This window comes from Scyliorhinus torazame, chromosome 10 (assembly GCF_047496885.1).
Source record: "Scyliorhinus torazame isolate Kashiwa2021f chromosome 10, sScyTor2.1, whole genome shotgun sequence".
NCBI lineage: Eukaryota > Metazoa > Chordata > Chondrichthyes > Carcharhiniformes > Scyliorhinidae > Scyliorhinus > Scyliorhinus torazame.
The window spans coordinates 218,492,570-218,515,770 of NC_092716.1; the positions used below are offsets into that span (position 1 = coordinate 218,492,570).

Consider the following 23,201-nt stretch of genomic DNA (forward strand, 5'->3'; position numbering starts at 1 on the left):
ATTTCTCTGCCCAAGTCTCCAACCTATCTATGTCCTGCTGTATCCTCTGATAATCCTCAACACTGTCTGCCACTGCATCAATTTTGGTGATAACCGCAAACTTACGAATCAGACCAGCTATATTTTCTTCCAAATCGTTTCTGTATGCTACAAGCAACAGAGGCCCCAGCACCGATCCCTGTGGAACACCACTAGTCACAACCTTCCATTCAGAAAAACACCCTTCTACTGCTACCCTCTTCCTTCTGTGACAGAGCCAGTTCTGTATCCACCTTGCCACTTCATCTCTGATCCCGTGTGACGTTGCCTTTTGTATCAATCTGCCACGAGGCAGAATGCTTTACTGAAGTCCATGTAAACATGGAGATTGAATAATGTGATTTTGAGCAATCTCGACCTACTTGAAAATGCACACTTTCCGATGACATAAAGCTGCTTCAGATTTGGACTGAAATTGGCAGTCTCACTCAGAAAGATGGCTGGTAATGGGAACTGGAAACATCTCACGGTGCTCTTTTGAGAATGAGATTGGGACATGTTGACATGAAGTATTCGGTCCTTTGCTTTGCATTCAGTCCATTCTGTATTTGTACTGATGGAGCTGGTGCCAGTGCCTGATACTTCGCCGAGTGACCGTCCCTCAATTTAAAAAAAAAAGATTTATGTTTTTTGATCGAGTAAAGAAAACTTGAAACATGTCCCATCAGCACTTCATTCCCCATCCTGGCTCCAGGCATCACCCTTTTACACAGTCAAAATTACATGTTATGAACTAAGTATGAAGCAACATTGGAGAAGTTCCAGGGTACAAGGAGAAAACATGTAACAGTAAAATAAATATGGGCTCAGATTTTTGGCAGGGCAAACTTATGTGTTAATAGGTAAGAATCTGACAAAACAATGATTGAATGCTTGCAATTCGCATTTGCCTCTGGTGGGGAGCTTCGAATCGTCCTCCAGGCAAACTGGAATTCATTGTTGCTAAAACTCAATTTCATAAATTCCACATTGAACTGGTTTTCTGAACACTACACTTGAGAAACATGCTGAAACATGGTGGAAACCTGAGCATGCTTCCACAGAAGCACAATGCTGGCTCTGGTTCACACCAAAACTGTGAAAATTCCTTCCCTGATTGACAAGGGAGTTATTTTACAGTTTAGTTCAGAACAAAACATTTACTTCACAAGTGATGGTTCCAGGCCAGCAACATGATAAGAGGCACAAATTTCAATCGGAGTTGATGCAAAAAGATTCAGATTTGTATCTATCACAACCTACCCACCTTTTTCCTCTTTTGATTCTGATCACCTCTTCCTTGTCGGGACATTTGGTGTCGCCTACCTGCTAAGATTTCCTAAGTTTCCTTTTCAATAGGCATCCTGTCACTTTATATTAGTCTTCATTCTGGTTTTACATCTTTTCCATCAGATATAATTTTTCTTCCAGAACTTTCTCAGTCCCTCCTATTATGATTCCGGACCAGACCCCAACAGTGGCTAAGATACTGGATAGAAATCCCAATGTTTTATTTTAATGTTGTAAGTTCATAAGATATTGCAGCAGAATTAGGCCACCCGGCCCATTGAGTCTGCTCCAAGACTGTGAGGAAAGGATACCTCGCTCCAGGAGTGACTTCATGCAAAATAGGGATATGGTATATTGAAAAATATGTTATTCCTAACACGGTATTAAAATTTCTTTAACATCGCACACAGAAGTAGCTTATAATTATCCTTAAACAATGCTAATCAATACAGTGACACAATACCCTTAACTGCTATCTTTATTCCCACTCAAACAACAAAGCCATCTCAGCTCTCAATCCACCTTAAAATACAGTCAGCACTCAGGAATAATTGCTGCCCAGAAATGTCTGGATACTCTACTTTGAGACTGTTGTAGGAGAAAGACCTGAACCTTGTCAGAACAATATAGGATTTCCAGCCGAGGTCTTCAGAACGAGTATGTAAGAACACTGGTCCCGCATGGTTCAGATGTAGGCCGTCCCAATGATACAGCCCCCACTTACCCCAGTAGTGATGCCAATGTCCCACAAATCAATATCCACTTCTCCCACACCAGTCTTTGAGCCAGGTATTCATCTCTCTAATTTTACCTACTCTTTGCCAATTTTCAGGGGGCTCAGGTAATAAATAGAGATTATAACCTTAGAGGTTCTTTTCTTTAATTTAGTGCCTAACTCCTCAAACTGCCTGTACAGAACCTTCTTCCTGGTTCTACCTATGTCGTTGGTGCCTACTGGACACTCCCTCTTCCACCGCAAGTTACTCTCCAGCCCAGAGCAGAGGTCCTGAACCCTAACACTGGGTAGGCAACACAGCCTTAAAACTCTCGATCCTGGCTACAGAGAACAGTGTCTATTCCCCTGACTACACTATCCCCAACTACAATGTTTTTTCTCCCCCCACTTGAAAGCTTCCCTCACCCACGATGCCGTGGTCAGTTTGCTCATCCTCCCTACAGTCCTCTCTCTTGTCCACACAAGGAGCAAGAATCTCGTACCTGTTGTACACGGACAAGAGATGAGGCTCCTGCAGTGCTATCCCTTTGGTTCCCTCTACCTGCCTCACTTGCACTCACACCCTCCTGTCCCTGACCATTGACAGAGTTTAAGGCAGTTAATCTATGGGGTGTGACTGCCTCCTGAAAGCACTGTATCTCCCCTCCCTGATGTGGAGCTCAGGTGAAAGGTAAGTAAACAGGTGCAACGTGACAATCCGACCGTGATTAACACCCTGCGGAAGATTCTACACGAGAAGCAACTATCTCCCAGTGCAATTCCTCTTAACCCTAAGCCAGTGCTCTTCCCAGATGCCACCTGAGTATCTGGGGAGCTGAAGGGGCTGCTTCTTGTGCCTCCACCGCTTAGGTGGCCTTTGTTGTACAGCAGTTGAATTCTGAGACCATCTAATGCAGGCAACAGCACTTGTGCTGCAACCGGGGCAACCTGGTCTTACCTCCTTTATGCCACATTTCTGGGCATTGGAGAGGAATGATGGTGGGGTGGAAAGGCACACGTGTTCTTTCCTGAGAGACTGCAGCATTCGACCCCTTTCATCTCATGATTCCAAACAGTGCAGAGTCATTGATTGTAGGAAAGCAGGTACAAATGAAATCATTGAAGCCTCAAGAGATACCCACATGTATCCCAACCCTCGTCACTTGGCTGTCAAAAAAGACAGCTCTCTACATTCTGATAACCCAGACCTCTACAACAGCAGTCTGTTCAATCATGGAAGGACCACAAACTATCCTTAGGCTTCTTGTGAAGGGCTCATGCATATGTCCAAGAAGCTGCCACACACTCCAGAGTAGGTGAAGCACTGGAGAGCAATCCATCAGGCTACCCTTGGCCCACATGATTGTTTGATGCTATTTTGAAGATAAGAAGGGAGCTGTCGTGTCCAATGTCCCTCCCTGAAACACAAACCCCAAAAATGCATTATCCAACAAAACAGCAACCACTGACATCAGAAAGAACATCATGCAAATCATTTTGGGGCATTCCTAAGAGTCGTGATCATTCATAATTGAATCCTTGAGCCATGTACGTTCATGGCATCTGTGTTGGATTAGCGATTTAAGCCAGTGCCTAAACAGTGGTGAAAATCTATAACATAATACAGCCAGCTATGATAGCTTGCAAGAGAATTGCAAAACAACTTTTTATTTATTATTTACTGAACGACGAATAATTTATGAAGCATTTGATCATTAATAACACAGTGAATATTTTTGGACATTTTGAAATGATCCATATGTGAATAAATTATTCCACTAAAATAAACTGGCAACTGAATGCTCTGGTTAAAGGGTTAGAAATTGGAAAGCAAAGAAATATTCTTATTAGTTACGTATCTTTAACCATAAATTCTGTCATGTATATCATTCTTTTGAGCATTGATTTTACATTTGATCTTATGTAAGTCCTAAATTACAGACATTCGCACACCGTTGCCATGGCTGGCATTTCTTTAAATTTGCAGCAACATGCAGGAAGCAAAACATAAAGATTACAGCATCTTCTTTTTATGTGTATAGACTGAACCTTTAACTCGAGTTGAAAGCAAGTCAGCAATTTATTGTAGAACACACAAACAGGTATTTCAGCAAGAACTCCTACCAAGTGATTTTTCCTGCTAAATCAGTAAACATTTTTCAATAAATGCCACATTCACCTAATGGAAACAGAAAATACATAAAATGGTTATAAATTTACTTTGTATTTTTTTTCCCCCCAAGTTGCAGGCAGCCTGTGGAACGTTAACAAAATACTGGCTGCCGGCCATTCACAATAATATGTAACAAAGGAAGGTTACACAAACAATAATAAAACACTTTAGTCACTGGGTCAACTGACTCATCTTTGACATTTGGAATTTATTAAAGGTTGTGCCTTTAATATGAGAAAAAGGCCGGGCGAGGATTGTCAGAGTTTAGTAAATAGGTTCCATGGAAGTGGTGCAAGGTGGATTCAGCCCAGTGACTGCTGAAACCTAAAACTGATGGGCTCGATTCTCTGTTTCGGAGACGAGGGGCCGGATTCACCATCGGCGCGATCTTCCATTTCGCTGGCAGTGCAGTCTCGCCCGCGGATTTCCCGATGGTGTGTGGGGTGCCCACAATGGGGAACCCCATTGGCCAGCTGCTGGGACGAAGGATCCCAATGCCTGCAGCGGCGCGCCGCATCAGAAAACGGGTGCGGCAGGATGGAAAATCCTGCCCTAAATGTTGATGCCGGGACTGAGCTGGTGGACTTCCACAAGGACAAAACTGCCGCCGGTCCCGCATCAATTCATCAATTGTCAATGGTGCCACGCGGACCTCAAGCAATACCAATGAAAACCGGTGTCCGATTGGCCGGTGTTGGGATTGACACTCAAGAGGCTGACAAGCTGCAGCCGCCTATAAGCTCTCCACTCCCCACACTCACGCATCCCAGCCAACAAGGTGGCAGCAGGGAGAGCACACCCTAGTTTGCGGAAGCGTAGCTCGAGACCCTGTTGGACGTCGAGGAAGAGAGGCGGCCCACCCTGTACCCTGGGGTGGGAAGGAGGTTGCCACCCGCTGCCATACACCGGGCCTGGGTGCAGGTGGCAGAGGTTGTCAGCACCATGGGCCCCACTGCCAGGACTGCACAGCAGTGCCACAAATAGCTGCACAACCTCCTCAGGGCGGCCAGGGTGAGTAGGTAGCACTGTGCGCCTGGTATTAAATCCTGCCCCACACACCTGTAAATTCCCTACCCCCCCCCCCCCCCCCTACCTGGAGGGCGACTGAACCCCACCTGCTTGCAGTGTCCATACTCCTCACCTGCACCACATGCTAGTATCATATTGGTTGCTATGGCCAGGTGCCCTTGCCACGGAGGCCACCAGCTGCCCACCCCCAGTGCTGCATACGTCTGACTGCCTAATACTCTACCTGTTCTGTCTCCCCCGCCTCTGGAGAAGGCAGCGCGTAATTTCCGGGAGAGAGAGAAGACCGGCGGGGGACCGCAAGACCTGTGATCCCTCAACGCAGTGAAGCGGCAGGCGCTGGATCTGGTTGGTAGGCCTGGAGAGAGGGCAGTCGCTGAGGTGGATGTTGGCATCGGGCAAGCAAGTTATCCCCCCTGGGTTGTGGTTCCCCATGACATGTGTGTTAGCCACCTCACCCCATCCCCTCACCACCGCCCCACTATCCCCTCACCGTCTCCACACCACCACCCCAACATGCAATCCAATCATGTGTCATATCTTGTGCCTTGCAGGATCACCTGGCGATGAGGCGGGCCTTTCTGCAGTTCCCCAACCCAACCCCAAGCAGATTCCACGTCGAGGAGCACATGGACACAGAAGGGTGCTCCCAGACCGCAGCCTGAGACACGCCAGAGCACCAGTCCCGGAACAACACTGACTTCCCGTGACACAGCTGTCTCCAACACCCTCCACCATCCCAGAGACACTCACCTCGAATGAGCACTTTAGCAAAGAGGCTCCTGGGGCACTATCAGGTGCACACCACACATGTGCTGGGGTTCATCAGGTGGAGGTAGGAACCTCCGAGGGGACGGACGGTCGGAGGGCGGTCCCACTCCAGGGACTAGCTGCCGTTTGGACGAGTTTTGGGCTCCTGGAAAGGGGCGGTGTCAAGATCTCTGAAGGGAGAAGGACAGGTTAATAGGATGGAGAAAAAGGCAAATGGTACACTCGCTTTTGTCAAGTGGGGCATAGATTACAAAAGCAGGGAGGCCATGATAGTGCTGTATAGAATTTTGGCGAGGCCACAGCTGGAGTATTGCGTGCAATTCTGGTTCCCACATTATAGGAAGGATGTAATTGCACTGGAGGGGGTGCAGTGAAGATTCACCAGAATGTTGCCTGGGATGGAACATTGTACTTATAAAGAGAGGTTGGATAGACCTAGGTTGTTTTCTCTGGAGCAATGAAGACTGAGGGGTGACCTGATTGAGGTGTATAAGATTATGAGGGGCATGGACAGGGTGGATATCTGGGCACTGTGCACAATGCTAGCACACTCGACGATGCTGTACACTTTCAAGGTTCTCCATCGGGTGAGGGTTTTGGCTCCTGGGCAATAGGGGCTATCCTCTGCAATCGTGGTTTATGGCGTCTATCAAGAGACCACATATCAATGATGCCCATTGATGCACAATCAATTACTCTCGAGACAAGGTGAGTCATAACTAATAGGCTTTAATCAGCTAGAACTGTACCCAGCAGCTTCAATACAGAAAGTGAAGGCTGCTGGGACGGCATTGGTTCTTATACCCCGCCTCTCAGGGAGGAGCTATGTACGTTAGCCAATGGTAGACTCCTAGGTCTAGCCAATGGTCATCCACCTCTCAGGCACTGCAATACCTGGTATTATCACACCCACGCAGCGACGAGAAGAGTGATTGAGCAGTGCATCAGCATGCTGAAGATGAAGTACAGCCCCAGGAGAATCTCCCACATTATGGTAGCCTGCTGCATCCACCACAACATTGCGCAGCAGAGGGCAACATGCTGGAGGAGGATGATGAGAAGGATGCAGAGTACGGCAAGGTTAGACAGGACAGAAGGTTGCACAACATATGTGCCAAGGCCGCTATGCACAGGACAATCTGATCGCCTCCAGGTTCACCGACTAGGGGGCCTGACCACCGGCAGTTCAAATGGCCCATTGCACCCCCCCCCCCACACCCCTCCTACACTCCCCACACCCCAACCCCAACTCCACCAAGCAACCATCCTTTCGCTGCCCCCCCTTCCTGCATTCCGGACCCTCCCCCCCAATGCCGCACCTGCACCCCCCTCTGTGCTTCCACACATTAATTTCATGGTGCTGGCCCTGGCACGGCAGTATCAGTGGGTCTGGTCCATGGGAAGGAGGATCTTGACGACTCTCTCGTGATGAGCTCTGGTGCTCAGCATCGATTGATGAGGTCCGACGCCTGCCTTCAGTTGCACTTTCCACCGTTCGCTCGGCTGATCGCTGCATGCATGTTGGCCATTCCATCTTGTGGTCCCAACGACCCCTCGGGAGGCAGGGGTTGGGGTTGGGGATGGGGGTGGGGGCATCGAGATGGTGTGTGGTGATGGGGCACTCACTGAGTAGGCCCTACCACAGTGTGCCCCACATAGCTGGCCCCACCCCCTGCCGCCTCCGAGGGCGAACTTAGGGGTGGCCTCCCACTGCCCTGGGGGCCCTGGCTCGTGTCCACCTCCAACACCCATGTTGGGAGGGGGCGGGGTGTTGGAACAGAGTCTGTGGGGCGGTCAAAGATGATTGTTTAATCTTGGTAATGGAGTCTAGTAAGGTGTCTGTTGAATCTTTCCAATGCGGTCTCGTCAGCTGCCAAATGTGGATCACAAAGTTAGACTTTTGTCTTTACTGTCTGAATATGTATGGACTGAGCACAGGAGCAAAAGCTGGGAGCTGGGATGGAGTCTGGTGGGGTGGGGTAGGGTGAGGTATGTGAAGGAACCTTTGGGATCCCTTGCATTTTTCTTTGAATCAAAATGTTGGAAGGATAATCGTCCAGGGTTTAGTAAAGGTTGTGCAGTCCTCACTTTCAGCTTATCCTGTCTACCCAGATGATAAAGTAAAAAATATACCCCAACATCTCTGTCGAATTAGTTGGCCTCAGCCACAGCAGTAGTTAGCTTCATTATCCCTGAACTGATGATGAAACAGAATTAGCCAGAGGTTCCATTTTGGATTATAATTGAATGACCCTCCCACCCCTCCACCTACCGTGGTAAAGTATCTGGACATCAAATGAGAATAAAATCGGCTGTGCTGGGCTATTATGTCCTCTTCTTGGTCAAATATCTCGTCGACACTCACTGTCTGGACTCACTGATGTGGAACCTCAACCCAGCATGAGCTTGGAGAGTACATGATCAAATTTAAGCCTTGGCTTGAGAATGGTAACTTAATTTAACATCATCCTTTTATTGTTCCTCATGAAGAGTTCAAAAGTAAGGAAGTACGGTGAGAGACCATTCACAAATGCTTCTGCCACTGCGAGTCCCATCACATTACTGATGCTGAATGTAAATGGCAGCTAAGGCAGTTTCACTTGAAAAACAAAGATTCCCAATCTGGTGGATCCCATTGCCCTGTGGAATCTGCTCATTCTGAACAGAAACTGTCTCACCAGTCAACAAATTCCTTGCCAAACAAATGAGGTGATTATCCAGTTATCTTCGTTGATATTGAAGGCGGAAGACAACTCGTGAACAGAATTAATTTCCATTCTGCTCATCACAGTAAAAAGGTTGAAAAACCAAAGTATGTTATTTCACAGTTTTCAGCCTGTTAATTACCAGTACATATGAACACGAGTTGCCCATTCTGCTCTTTGAGCCTGTCTGCCATTCAATGAGATCATGATCTAAACTCCGTCCATCCACATTGGCTGATTAGCAAAAATCTTTTGGCCTCAGATTTAAAAATATTAATTGAGCTAACATCTGGCTTTGTGTGAGAGTTCCACACTTCTGCTAACCTTAATCCTTTCCTTGAATGAGCTTACTCTGATTGTAATGTTATGTCCCTTTGTTCTAGACCTCCCCAACAATAGAAAGAGTTTCCATCTAAGTCCCTTTCTATACAAGTTCCTTTTAAAATCTTCAATCAGGTTACCTCTTACTGCAAGAATACAAGCCTGGTTTAGGGGGCTGGTTAGCTCAGTTGGCTAGATGGTTAACATGTGGTTCAATATAATGCCAAAAGTGCTGGTTTGAACCCTGTTCTGACTGGGGTAGACTCGGAACCTGCCTCCTCCTCTCCAAATTCAAAGCTTAATGAAAGAAAGCTGCAGAAACCAGTTAATCATATGTAGGCATGAATGGCCACCACCCATCCTCCATTATGTAGCAAGGTCTTCTTGCTTCAATCATGTTGTGTGGACAATAGGAGTATTGATCATGTGATCAAAACTATCTTTAGCTAACAAATTTTATTTTCCCAAGAACGAGGGATAAACCAATTCAGCCTGTGACCAACAGCAGCGGACAGGCAAACAACATTTGTGCCTTTAAAACCTGGAGATTACAATACACAAACTCTCCCAGCCTGTTCCTTTACAAGTCCACCAGTGCAGAAACTTAACATCCTATAAGTAACTGATGTCATGACCTGCTGAACAATCTATCTCTACAAGGGAGACCTGAAATAATCCTGAAACACGATTCCAGCTCCTTGAATCTACCTAGACTACTCTTCAGGAGAGAAAATGCCTTCTTCACCAGGCCTGTGACTCCTACTTCTAAGATGAGCCAAACACATGAACTACAACTGGTAAAAGTCACAATCCTCTGCAACTGTATGTTTTCTCAAGCTTCTGTGACTGAGTGACACAGTGCTAGACTTTTGGTGTGAATGAGTGAATAAATAATCCTCTTTATTTTTAACCCATGAAAGTTTGCAGCTGGTTATTCCAAATGGCTCCACACTCAGGGCTGAGTGACATACACATCTTCCTTTAAAAAAACACACACTAATTACGCATATTAAGAAAAGCATATTGGAGTTTCAGTTCTCTCTCATCCCTATCTATAACAATAACGGATTAATCAATCCATTGTTACATAAATCCAGCAACTTATTTCTGACATCCTAATTACTTCTAAAGTCAAATATATATATATCTATAACTACTTCCTGTTTTTATTTCAATTGATTTACAGTGAATAAATAGTTTTAGCTAGAAAGGCTTGACGCCACTGGCGGATTAGTTAATGTGGTTGGAGCGAGGTGCTAATAACGCAAAGGTCGTGGTTTCGATTCCTGTACTGGCCAATGAGAATTGTCAATACGTTGCTGGGTCCAGTTGCAATTCCTATATCAGTCCAGTTGCAATACAAGTGTTAATACTGCAGTGTCTCCTTTGGGCGGCATGGTGGCATTGCGGTTAGCACTGCAGCCTCACAGCGCCACGGACCAAGGTTCAATTCCAGCCTTGGATGACTGTCTGCGTGGAGGTTGCATGTTCTCCATGTGTCTGCCTGGGTTTCCTCCAGGTGCCCTGGTTTCCTCCCACAGTCCAAAAGTGGATTTACCATGTTAAATTGCCCCTCAGTGCCCAAAGATGGGCAGGTTGGGGGTCATGCTCAATGCGTAGGATACGGGGATAGGGTGGGGAAGTGGGCCAAGGAAAGTGCTCTTTCGAAGGGTTGTTGCAGACCCTTTGGGCCAAATGGCCTCCTTTTACTCTGTAGGCATTCAGTTTTTAACTTGCGCAACTTTATATGCAGATTATGAAAATCTTGGCAAAACAGGTTAATTTGAACATAATAATCAATTCCAGTCCACGGCTACCAAAATCTGCAAAAGAAAATCGTGAACTGCAAATGCGAAAATTTAAATTGTTCTTGCAGAAATTAACATTATAAAAGGCACTGATAGACTGAAATCATACTGAGTGACACCGGCAATCGTATTTCTGTATTGAATTGTTCTGTCTGCTGTTTTTGCCAAACCGAGGTTAATACCTTTGTAAAAACTGTGAATAAAGGAATTTCATACAATTGAGTTTCAGTGTCTATCACAAATATTGCATAGCATTATCTCAACCCATCAAGAATTTGAGTTAAAAGTTTTGAAAGGTAATTTTTACAAGTTAGCAGTAGATTGGTTAGCGAATTTAATAATAATAATAATAACTTATTATTGTCACACGTATGAAGTTACTGTGACAAGCCCCCAGTCTTCACATTCCGGCGCCTGTTCGGGTAAGGAGCTGTCTAGCCCTTAAGAGCATTAACCTTTTATAGACTAATTCATTTTCGAGATTGGAATTCCTCTGGACACTATTTTAGTGCACCAATGAGAAGAATTCCTTTTTTGCGTGTCTCACTTGAACATCACCATTAACCAATTTGTTTTAAATTAATCAAAACCAGTGATGAAAATAGCGCATATCCCATACACAGGAAATCAAACTCCAAGTACAGCTCACAACCTTTCAGCATTGGCAAGTGAAAATGCTGCACTCACAGTGTATTAGTTTACAGTTTGCAATCATTCATCTGGTAGCATAAGGATCTTAAATAACAAATATTGAGTCAGCTTCATTTTTAGCTTTTAATATTTTCAGTTTGGTAACCTGAAATAAAGGGCGCGATTGTCCCAAAACATTTCTAAGTTAACTTGTGGTGGGTTTTTCAGGGAGTTTCCTGCCGCTATTTAATTTCACTTAGTCACTTTTTTGGGCCTTGGGGAGTTTCTCACCGGTTTAACCCACTTAGAATTTTTTTTAAGCACTGGGGAGCTGAACTCAGATCGGGTCGCCATTTTGAAAGTGTGCCCCGATCTCTAAGTGAGCTTGTGGGTTCCTCATACCCCCCCACCCATGGGCATTGTCACCCCCCTACACACATGAACACTACCTCAAACCCCCTCAAGTGAGGACACCCTGCTATAGGGTCCCTAGGGGTCCCCCCTCTTCAGGATCCCCCAAGCTCCCTTACAGCATCCCCTCCCATCTATGGTCCCGACTCAACCTCCCGGAGTCCCTTACAAACCTACCCTGCACCCCCACCCTTCAAATCCACCCTACACCCTCATTTCATGAGCATGGACCCCTTGGCCCTTCACAGTGCCACCCTGGCACTTGGCCACCCTTGCTCTGCCATCCTGGCACCCAGCTCCTGCTGGTGTGGCAGTGCCAAGGATCCAGTTGGGCAGTGCCAATTGCCCGTATTCCAGGCGGAGGGTGAGGGGGCCACCCTGCACTTACCCTTACCATCCAGGAGTCTTCGATGGCCTGGGAGACCACCCGGGTGCTGTCCGCCTGGTCCACGTTTGTGTGGACCATCACTGATCGGCGCCTGGCTGTAGCCTTCCTGGGAGGGTGAAGATCGTGGGAGGCCGGTATATCCCAGGTGAGTAGGTCGTAAGAAGGTTTTTGACCTACGTCCGCGAGCATCATTTGGTCCAGCACACTTGCGGCGGTGTTCCGAATCCAACTTCTCGCGGGACTTCGGGGAATCCCGGGAGGAGCGGAGCCTGTTAGGGAGGCTCACTGCAAGCCTCTCCTGGAATCCGCCAGCCGCAATGCACTCAAGCGAGAGCACAACGCAGCCGGAGAATCATGACAAAGTGAACTCAATTAGTGAGTAGCCCTATTATAAAGTGTTAAGTGTGTAGCTACTCAACACAGTTTTTCTTTAACATTTGTTTTAACCCCACCAATAGTTCATCTGAAGAACATAAAACATTACAGGGACTGCATTCATTTTTGAGCCAAACAGACACGAAAAGCCCAAAGCATGGGGTGAGATTCTCTGTTCCTGAGGCTAAGTGTTGACACCGTCGTAAACGCCATCGCATTTCCCGATGCCGTCAACATGGCCTCAGGAGAAGAAATTCTGACCCCTACAGGGGGCCAGCAGAGCACTTGAGCGATCCAGCTGCCAATCCCCGGCATCAAACAGGCGCTGCGGGTCTGCGCATGCGCAGTGGCTTCCTTCTCCGCGCCGGCACTGACGCAACATGGCGTAGGGCTACAGGGGCCGGCGCGGAACAAAAGAGGCCCCCAGCCCGAGAGGCCGGCCCACCGATCGGTGGGCCCCAATCGCGGGCCAGGCCACAGCGGAGGCCCCCCCGGGGTCGGACCCCCCTCGCCCCCCACCAGGCCACCCCCAGATGCATCCATGCCGAGGTCCTGCCTGGTAATAGCAGGTGTGGACGGCGCCGGCGGGACCCGGATTTTTTCGCATGGCCGCTCGGCCTATCCCGGGCGGAAAATCAACAGGAGGGCCCCCTAGAGAGGCCCCCGACCGGCGCCGCGCCACTGCGGAGAATTGGCGGACTGGTGTCGGGGGGGGGGGGGGGACACGTGGTGCAATTCGTGCCGGTCCCGGCGATTCTCCGGCCGGCCCCCGGGGTGAGAGAATCCCGCCCATGGTCTTAGCTTGTGCAATTTCTACGAAAATTATGGGCGAGATTCTCTGGTCTTCCGTCTGTGTGTGTCAGTGGCAGGAAGCAGCCTGCCGTTAGCCTGCTGCGGGATCTACTGGGCCCACCGCTGTCAATGGGATTTCCCAATTATCACATCAATTATCACGTTCAACAGATGACTCAAAGCATTTTACAGCCAATGAAGTACTTCTTGAAGTATAGTCCCTGTTGAAATATAGGAAACATGGCACCCAATATGTGAACAATAAACTTGCACAAACAGCAATGTGACCATATCCAGATCGGATTGAGGGATAACAATTGGACAAGACATCAAGCATAGCTCCTTTGCTCTTCTTCGAAATAGGGCCATGGGATCTTTTACTGTCAACTGCTGTCAACTGACCCACAGCTGTCACAAAGCTTGAAAAGTTCTTCATTTCTAAAAACATTTAAATTGATCGATACCAGTGCTGTGACACAGTGCAATTTCCGTGGCTAAATGTAACAAAATTATGACACCGTTTGTGAATAGAATGAGGAATGACACCAAGCAAAAGAGTGGAATAGTGAATAATTAACTGGATTTAACTTCAGATTTTTGAGACTTGCAGTGACATTTCTGCGTCAAATTCAAAATTACAGTCAGATAGGATATTAAAACGTATTAACCAAAAATTCTTAACATGTGCAAGTAGTCAATCAACATTTGAACGAAATAGTAATATTGTCGGTAGAATCCTGATGGAAGAACTGAGGGTCTAACTCGAAATGTTTATCAACTACAGCGACAAACATACATGTATATAGCAATCACCTTTCCCCTTCAGGCGCTGATTAACTGGGTGTGCATTTTCAATTTTTGGTTCAAGTTTTGCAGAATCGGCATTTTTTCAAACATGTCTTGAATGTTAGAAATTTAGATGTTTGTGCACAAATTCTTACTTATCCAAACCATTATCATAGGAATGGTGACTGCAGAGCATCCAACAACCAGAGCACGAACCATGTAACGTTCCAGTAATTATTTCAAATTACCAGTCACAAAGCTTTTGTTTGACAATTGCACAAAATGTGTCAGCTGAAGAATTTGCAACATCAGCACATAAGTGAGAAATGTGAATGACACCATGATCTGAAATTGTATTGATCCACTTCCAGTAATTTACATTGTCTCCATTCTGACTAACTATCCAGGGGGAAATCACAATGTCCGGTTAGGAGACTAGCAATATTTGTTGTATTCCATTGAAGTGGTACGACTGCAGCAATAATAAAGTGGTATATCAGGATTTTAGTAATTTGTCATTGATCAGCTTTAATATTGTCCTGTTTCCATCTTGCTCCAACTTTCCCATCGCAGTTCTCAGGCATTAAGGAGGAAGTTGCAAGGCCAGGGTCTCATCCTTCTTCTTGAAGTACTGTTTGAAGCGTTCTCTGGCGTATCTATTCATTACAACATTGTTACATCATTAGCCAGTAGCTTAATTTACCTTTTCCTTTTCTTGTAATCTATTAGTCACATCACTATTCAAAAGGGAGAGGGATAATCTAGGAAACTACAGGTCAGACGGTGCAACATTGGTGGCGGAGAGGTTACTGGAAGCCATGTCAGGGACAGAATTAACTTCCATTCAGAAAGCTCTGGGTTAATCAAAGAGAGCCAGCATGGATTTGATGACAGCAAATTGTATTTAACCAGCTTGACTGAATTTTTCGACAAAGTAAAAGAGAAAGTTGATCAAGGTGGTGCAGGAGATGTTGGGCGGGATTCTCCGTTTGTTCATGGTAGCGGGATTCTTCGGTCCTGCTGCAGTGACTGGGAGATTTGGCTGAACGCCAAATTCTCCATCCTCGCTAGCAGCGGTAGCGGGGGCGGACTCGCAACGGAGAATCCCGGCCGTTATGTACATGGACTTTTGGAAGGCATTCAACAAAGTGCCGGACAGGAGGTTTAGGATGAAAGCCCATGGAATTAAGGGCAATGTGGCAGTTATGGATACAAAATTAAATCAGCGACAGGAAGTAAAAAGGGGGTGGATGGATAGATGTTTATCAGACTAGTTTATACTAGTGTTCCCCAAGGGTTAGTTTTGGGTCCATTACTTTCTTCAGATTTTATAAATGACCTGGATTCAAGTGTTGGAAGCAGCGTAAAAAAGTTTATAGATGATTCGAAACTTGGCAAAGTAGTAGATAGTAATGTGGATACTTATAAGCTTCAGGGTAAGATGACATGATGGAGAAATGGGGGGAAGCATGGGAGGTGTCCTTCAATGCAGTGTGTGAAATGGTGCACTACGGGAGGATGCACATGGAAAAACAGTAAACTATAAATGGTACAATTTGAGAAACGTCAATGAGCAGAGGAAGCAGAATCAGCCCTGATGCACTGAGGAGCGTAGAATAGCATGCCAAAGGCAGCACCGGACCATCCTGATGAAGCTGCAACACACATGCTAAACAGAAGAAGAATGCAATAGACAAAGCTAAATGATCACACGACCTATGAACCAGATCAAAGCTCTGTCACGTCAAGTTGTGAATGGTAGTGGACAATGAAACAACTAATGGAGGAAAATTGTCAATGAACATCCTCATCCTCAATGGTGGCAGAGTCCAGCACATCAAGGCAAAAGACAAAGCTGAAGCATTTACAACCAGCTTCTGCCAGAGGTGCATAGTGGATGATCCATTTCAGCATTTCAGTTTCCTCCTGAAGCCAGTCTTTAGCCAACTTGATTCCATCTACGTGAGAATGGAAAACTGCTGAACACAATGGGCATAGCAAAGGTTATGGTCCCTGACAACATCTGGTTGTGGTACTGAAGAAATGCGCTCCAGAACGGGTAGCACCTTTAGCAAAGCTACAACACTGGCATCTTTTAACAATAGGGAAAAATTTATCCTGCCCACAACGAGCAGTACGGATCCATTCAGTCTACTCTGAATCTTCAAAGTGATATCAACAGCTTTTAACAAGAAGCAGTTAATCATTCACGAATAACATGCTTATCAATACTTAGGTTTCGTACCACCACAACTACTCAACTCTAAATCTCATTAGTCACGGTTTTGCTGAATTCCAGAGGTTAATCCTGCGAAAGCCCAAAATCGGGCTCTGCGCCAGGCGCAGGGTCAATTGCAAGTCCTTCGCTGGGCGCGATCCAGATCTGCATATTTAAATGAGCCATTAAGCTCATTTAAATACCTGAACACCACTTACCCCTGGTGTCCGGGAGTCAATGGCCGGGGTTGCGAGACCTCGACAGGGCGTCATTTAGCATTGGTTTCTACAATCATGGACCAGACTTTCCAGCACCTTGGGGAGGAGCAGGTCACGCAGGCCAATAGAGACACCCGGGTGGTCGAGGACAGGGCAGGGCAGGTGCCAGACTGCAATGTCAAGGTGCCCAGGTGCCAGGTTGGTGCTGCCAGCAGTCAGGCCTGGGGGTGAGGGGGCCTTGCCCATTAGATGGGGTGTGAGAGGGTGTTCCAGGGGCTCAAGAAGGTTGGGGGGATGAAGGGTGGAGTCATCAAAGCCAGGGGGGGGGGGGGGGAGAGAATAGCTAAAAGGGGGTCTAGAGATTAGGGCAGCCTTCCAAAATGGCGCCCTGAGGAGCCGGTTCTGCTGGTGAGCTCAGCTCGTCAGTGCAGGATGGCTGCCTAAGTGAGTCCTCGATGGAAAGAAACCCCTTGGGGCCAAAAAAAACACCAACGTGCCATTTAATAGCGGGGTTATTCTCGGTGCTGCAGCTGCCAAGAAGCACCCTGCCAAACACGCCCAAAACAACTCCTTAACTTTTTTTGGTTGAATTGCCCAATGTCTTCAACAGCAAGGTTGCATTTCATCCAGGAGCCCTTGTAAAATTGAAATCATTGGGAATTAGGGGAGAACACTTCACTGGTTGGAATCATACATATTACAAAGGAAGATGGTTGTGGTTGTCAATCTTTTCAGCTCCTGGGCACTGCTGCAGGATTTTTCAGTTGCTTCATCAATGACATCCCCTCCATCATAAGGTCAGCTGAGTGGTCACTAATGACTGCACAGTGTACAGTTCTATTCAGTTCCTCAGATGCCAAAGCAGTCCGTGTTGATGTGCAGCATGACCTGGACAACATTCAGGTTGGGCCAAGTAATGTTTATGCCAAACAATGACCATCTCCAACAAGAGAGAATATAACTATTTCCCCTTGACATTCAATGGTATTACCATCACTGAATCTCCCAAAATCAACACGCTGGGGACTATTATTGACCAGAAACTGAATTGGACATAAATACTGTGGATACAACAGCAGGTCAGGGGCTGGGAATTCTGAGGTGAGTAGCTCACCTTCTGGGCTTCCTTAAGCCTGCCCACCATCTGCAAGACACAGTCCAGGAGGGTGATGGAATACTCTCCACTTGCCTAGATGAATGGAATTCAAACAACACTGAAAAAGCTTGACACACGGATAATGCAGTGTCTTTAACGTACTGGAAGCAAGACCCGGGCAACACTCAGGCCTGGGCGGAAAAATGGCAAGTAACATGTGCACCATACAATCACCAACCATTACCATTTCCAAGAAGACAGAACTTGACCAGCTCCCCTTGACGTTCAACCACATTACCATTTCCTTATTCTCCACCATCAACGTCCTGGCGGGGAGGGGGGGGGTTGTGTTACCATTGACCCAGAAACTTAACTGCACCAGTCATATAACATACGGTAGCTGCAAGAAGAGCAGGTCAGAGGCTGGGAATTCTTGAGTGAGTAATTCATCTCGTGGCTTCCCAAAGCCTGTCTACAAGACAAAAGTCACTTTCTTCGATGAGTGCAGTCCAATTGCACTCACGTAGCTTGAAGCGAAATTGACCAAAGCAGCTGGTAAACGTGGCGCCACTGTTAACACGTGAAATATTTGCTCCATTCACTGTGTGCCATCTTAAAGATGCACTGCATCGCACCTCTTTGACAGCACATCACAAACCTTTCTCCTATCTCAAAGGACAAGGGCAGCAGGCATATGGAAACCACATCACTACGTTCCTCTCCAAATCACATGCCACACTGACTTGGAAATATATCATGGTTCTTTTATAGTCACTGATTCTAAATACTGACATCTAATAGCACTTGGGGGAGTGCCTAGGCCATATGAGCTGCAGCAGTCCAACAACACAGCTCACCGGCTTCTCAAGCGCATTTAAAGATGGGTAACTAATGCTGTCTTTGCTAGCAATGCCTGCAGCCAAAATGAATGACTGAGGATAATCATTTCTTCTGAGTGAATAGGTCACTAAGACAAGATAGCAGGTGGCAGCAAGATCTAAACGGCATGAGATCTCCCTCTTCAGGAGACAGTGCTGGTGGCGATCAGGCGAAGCTGGGTGATTCCGTGGTCACAGGCAGGGCAGGATACATTTTGCCTGGAGGTTTATGGCCAATCCAGCTTCCTTGCATATTGCAGGACTCTGGAATAGTTACTTTTTTTGCATTTAAAGATTTATATCCAATTCTTCACAACCACTAGCCGCCTCTGCAGCCAATGGAGCGCTTTTGTTTTTAAAAAAAGGAGGCTATTCAGTCCATCGAATCAATACTGGTTTTCTTCAAGAGAATTCAACTAGTCCCACTCCCCTGTAACGCTGCACGCCATTTGTCTCCAGGTACTTATACATTTTCCTTTCGAAAGCCACATTTGAATTTGTCTCCACCACATCTCAGGCAGTACATTCCAAACTCTAAACACTCACTGCGTAAACGTGCTTTTCTCATGCCGTCTCTGGTACTTTTGTCAATCGCCTTAAATCTCTGTCCTTAGGTTCTCAATCGTTCTTGCCAAAAGAAATAGTTTATTTCTATCTACTCTGTGCATAATTTTGAACACCTCTATAACCACGATGCTTCCTGATTCCCAGTCCCCAAACTAACTCTCACTCAAAAACTCCATATGGTCTCATCGCACATGTTCTCTTGGGGTACACCCTGGTCCTACAAACTTTATTGTTGCTTCCAGGAGCAGGATTCACCTCATCTCCCCAGCCCTAGGGATAACTGGAAGAGGAGGCCATTACAGCCTGCAGGCTCTTGAGGATGTCGCAGGAAGACACCCGACTGCCTTCTTCAGATTCTCAGCAACCATCCATGTCACATGGAGCTACAGGTTAAAGTCCAACAGGTTTGTTTCGATGTCACATCGATGTGACATCGAAACAAACCTGTTGGACTTTAACCTGGTGTTGTTACTGCGCTCACCCCAGTCCAACGCCGGCATCTCCACAACATGGAGCTACCACTCAGGTTGCACTGTGCAGAAGCACTAGAATTGGTAAGAATAGCTGTAATGCAGCAAATATGTGTTCATATAGGATGAATAGTTTAAAATTTGAAAGTGTCATTAGTTATGTCACATTTGCATGGTTTGTTTTTGATCCAGTTCCAGATAAAGACTGATTATGGTGTTTGGGTGACAAAATTGGTGGCCTATTTTTACAAAGTAATCTCCATGGGGAAGGAGTTGAAAATGTTGACTGCAGATGTAGACTGGGGGCTGGATTCTCAATCACGGATGGTAAGGTACGTGACTATAGTGCTCCAAAGGCTGATAGTGGAGGACATCTTTCAAAAGTGGTTTTCAATTAAATCTGCGCAAACTTCCCAGGTATGGCACCAGTTGTAACACCCTGATGCTCTCCTGGTCCTCACCCATATCATCCTTCACCTCGCCCTCTTCATCCTATTCTTCACAGTGACCCCTAAGCTTACCGCCACCTTGACAACTTGGCATGGACAACTAAATGTTGTACAAGTCTTGCTGCACATGGACATGGACTGCTTTGGTATCTGAGATGGTATGAAGGTGGAGGGCACAGTGACACAGTGGTTAGCACTGCTGCCTCACAGTGCCAGGTACTCTGACAATTTTCCTGAACTAAAAATATCCACCTCAACCTCCACCTGTTCTTGCTCTTTTCCAACCACCTGATCAAAAATTGTTTCTGATAATTGAACTTCAACTTGATCCTCACTCTTTAATTTCTCCTCTTGTTCTAACCTGTGACTTTGCGACCTTGTTACTACACAATCCGAAAAAATCCCAGGATATTTGTCCTTCAACACTTCAGTTGTTTGATTTTCCACTGGCTTATCAAGCACAGTAGGCATCACTCCCACCTGCGATCCAGCTATATCATTACCCAAGATAAACTGTATTCCTGGACAAGGTAGTTTCTCTATTACTTCTACTACCACTTCACCACTCTTAACTGGACTTTCCAACCTTACCTTATATAATGGATCACTACTCTTCTCACCCTGAATTCCACATATTACCACCTTTTCTGGCAATATTCTTTCCAGACTACATAACTCCTCATCTCTTACCATCAAAGATTGACTAGCTCCTGCATCTCTTAAAATTGCAACTTCTTTACCTGCTCCTCCTGATACACATGAGTAAACTCTACCCACATAAGCAAATTCTTTAAAGAGATCTGGCACCTTCTTATCAATCACCACTTGATCAGGCTGTACAATCTTTTGCACCTCCTTCAGTTCACTTGGGCTTTCCTATACCACTTTAACAAACCCCACTGTATTATCCTGTTTTACCATATCAGCCTTCCCAGTGCTTTTCCTCAACCACCAACATTGTTACGTTACATGGCCTAGTTTATTACAGTAAAAGCATCTGAAACTTTTCATTTCTCTTCCACCCTCCTGGGTTTCTTTTTTAATCTGAGGTACACTCTCCTTATTATCTACCTTTAGATCCCCTTTACCTTTACCACTTGGGTATTTTTCTTTTCCCCAGTTTCTATCCCTCACAGGCTGAAACTGATGTCAGAAACCAAACTTTGATTTATGAACTCATTCATAATTATCTGCCATTTCTGCTGCTAATCTCATAGTTTTACCCCTTTGCTCTTCCACATGAGTTCTCACTACATCAGGAATTGAACTTTTAAACTCCTCCAAAATTATAATTTCTCTAAGAGCTTCATATGTTTGGTCTATTTTTAAAGCCCTTATCCACCTATCAAAATTTCTCTGTTCGATCCTTTCAAACTCCATGTATATTTGACCAGGTTCTTTTCTTAAATTTCTAAACCTTTGCCTGTAGGTTTTAGGCACTCATTCATATGCACCGAAGATGGATTTTTTCAGCTCCTCATACATCCCAGATACCTCCTCTGATAGTGATGCAAACACTTCACTAGCTCTACCTACCAACTTTGTTTGAATCAGTAATACCCACATGTCCTGTGGCCATTTCATTTGATTAACTACCTTCTCAACTGAAATGAAAAAGGCTTCTACCTCCTTCTCATCAAATCTTGGCAATGCTTGGACTCCTTTAAATAGATCCCCACCAAACTTTGATTATGATGTCCATGCTCACTGTCCTCAGCACTATCCTCAGATTGTACGTTTCTCTTTACATCCGCCAATTTTAACTGACTTTCATGTTTCATGGCCATTTTCTGAAGTTGAAAGTCTCTCTCTTTTTCCCTTTCCCTGATCTGTACCTCCCTTTCCCTTTCTTTTTGTTCTGCTAGGGCTATTCTTCATTTTTCCCTTTCTTCTCTCTTTTTTTCTTGTCCCCTCATTTCATATTCAAGCTGCTTTAATTCTTTTTCATGTTCAAGCTGCTTGATGTGTAAGTAAATTCTTGCCATTTCCAATGATTTTGACTGTGTCTCAGGCAATTTTAAATGCTCAGCTACCACCGCAATTACCTCTTCTTTTTGTATTTTGGCAGATAATGTTAACTGTAATGTCTATGCCAAATCTAAAAGCCTTTTTTTAGTCTCTGTTTGTTAGGTACTGCATGTGACGTTCTCCACCCCCAAAAACCTTTGAGCCTCTGAAAGAGCCATTGTCCACAACACACTCCCTACTTAAACTGGAATACCACACCTGATAAGCAAACACAAATATGCTCACCCCTCACTGTCTTTAAGTTCACTAAGCCAACCCAATCACGAAAGATAGACTTGTATCCCGGACGAGCCCCCAATTTGTTATGGGCCAGGGTTTAGAAAACTCCAAAGTGTATCATGGAGTTCACCTGACCCACAACTGTTTATAGATTTTGCTTATGAGGAGCATAAGGACCTACCTTTCAGGTGTTATTCAACAGAGGCCTTAAGCACTTTAAATCAAAAACAAAGTTTATTCTATGAATTCACTTAACATTTCTATAAACACACCCAGTAAGCACTTTTATCAACTACAAACATAAATACCCCACACACACCAGTTCTCTCTATATATAACCCTTAATAACTTCCCTTTAAACTTTTCAATTGGATAACAACATCCAATAAACTAGAAAAAACCCTTTTATTAAAACAGTAGGTTTGAATTCTTTCCAAAAAACAGTTGTCACTTTTAAATTATCAAGTGATCTGGACACATTTTAGCACGCAGAGGGAGAGAGAGAGAGAAGAAGCTTTCATTGTCTGAATTCAGTTTCCAACAGTGTAAACTGAAAGTAAAACTCCGAGCCACAGCCAGCTCTCAGCTCAAAACGAAAGTAAAACCCAGAGCCACAGCCCAGCTCCACCCACACAATGATATCACTGAAACCATGTGATAATACAGAACATTTCTTAAAGGGACACTCCCATGACATTGGTGAAACCCAAAGTAACTCAAAAAGCCAGCTGATGTGAACTAAAAGTCCTCTTCAACCATATAATAATAATAATCTTTATTGTGACAAGTAGGCTTGCATTAACACTGCAATGCTGTTACTGTGAAAAGCCCCTAGTCGCCACATCACGG

The 23,201-nt window shown here is 45.5% G+C and overlaps 1 protein-coding gene across 2 annotated transcripts in view; it reads right to left on the reverse strand.

Moving 5' to 3' along the window:
* Positions 1-13,981: 13,981 nt before the first annotated feature.
* The window catches only part of LOC140384582 (ethanolamine kinase 1-like), a 605,708-nt gene continuing 596,488 nt past the window's right edge, over positions 13,982-23,201 (reverse strand). For both annotated transcript variants that reach the window (XM_072466412.1, XM_072466413.1), the window contains one exon: positions 13,982-14,865. In XM_072466412.1, the coding sequence (XP_072322513.1) occupies positions 14,793-14,865 (73 nt within the window). In that variant the 3' untranslated portion in view covers positions 13,982-14,792. The remainder of the gene's footprint in view (positions 14,866-23,201) is intronic.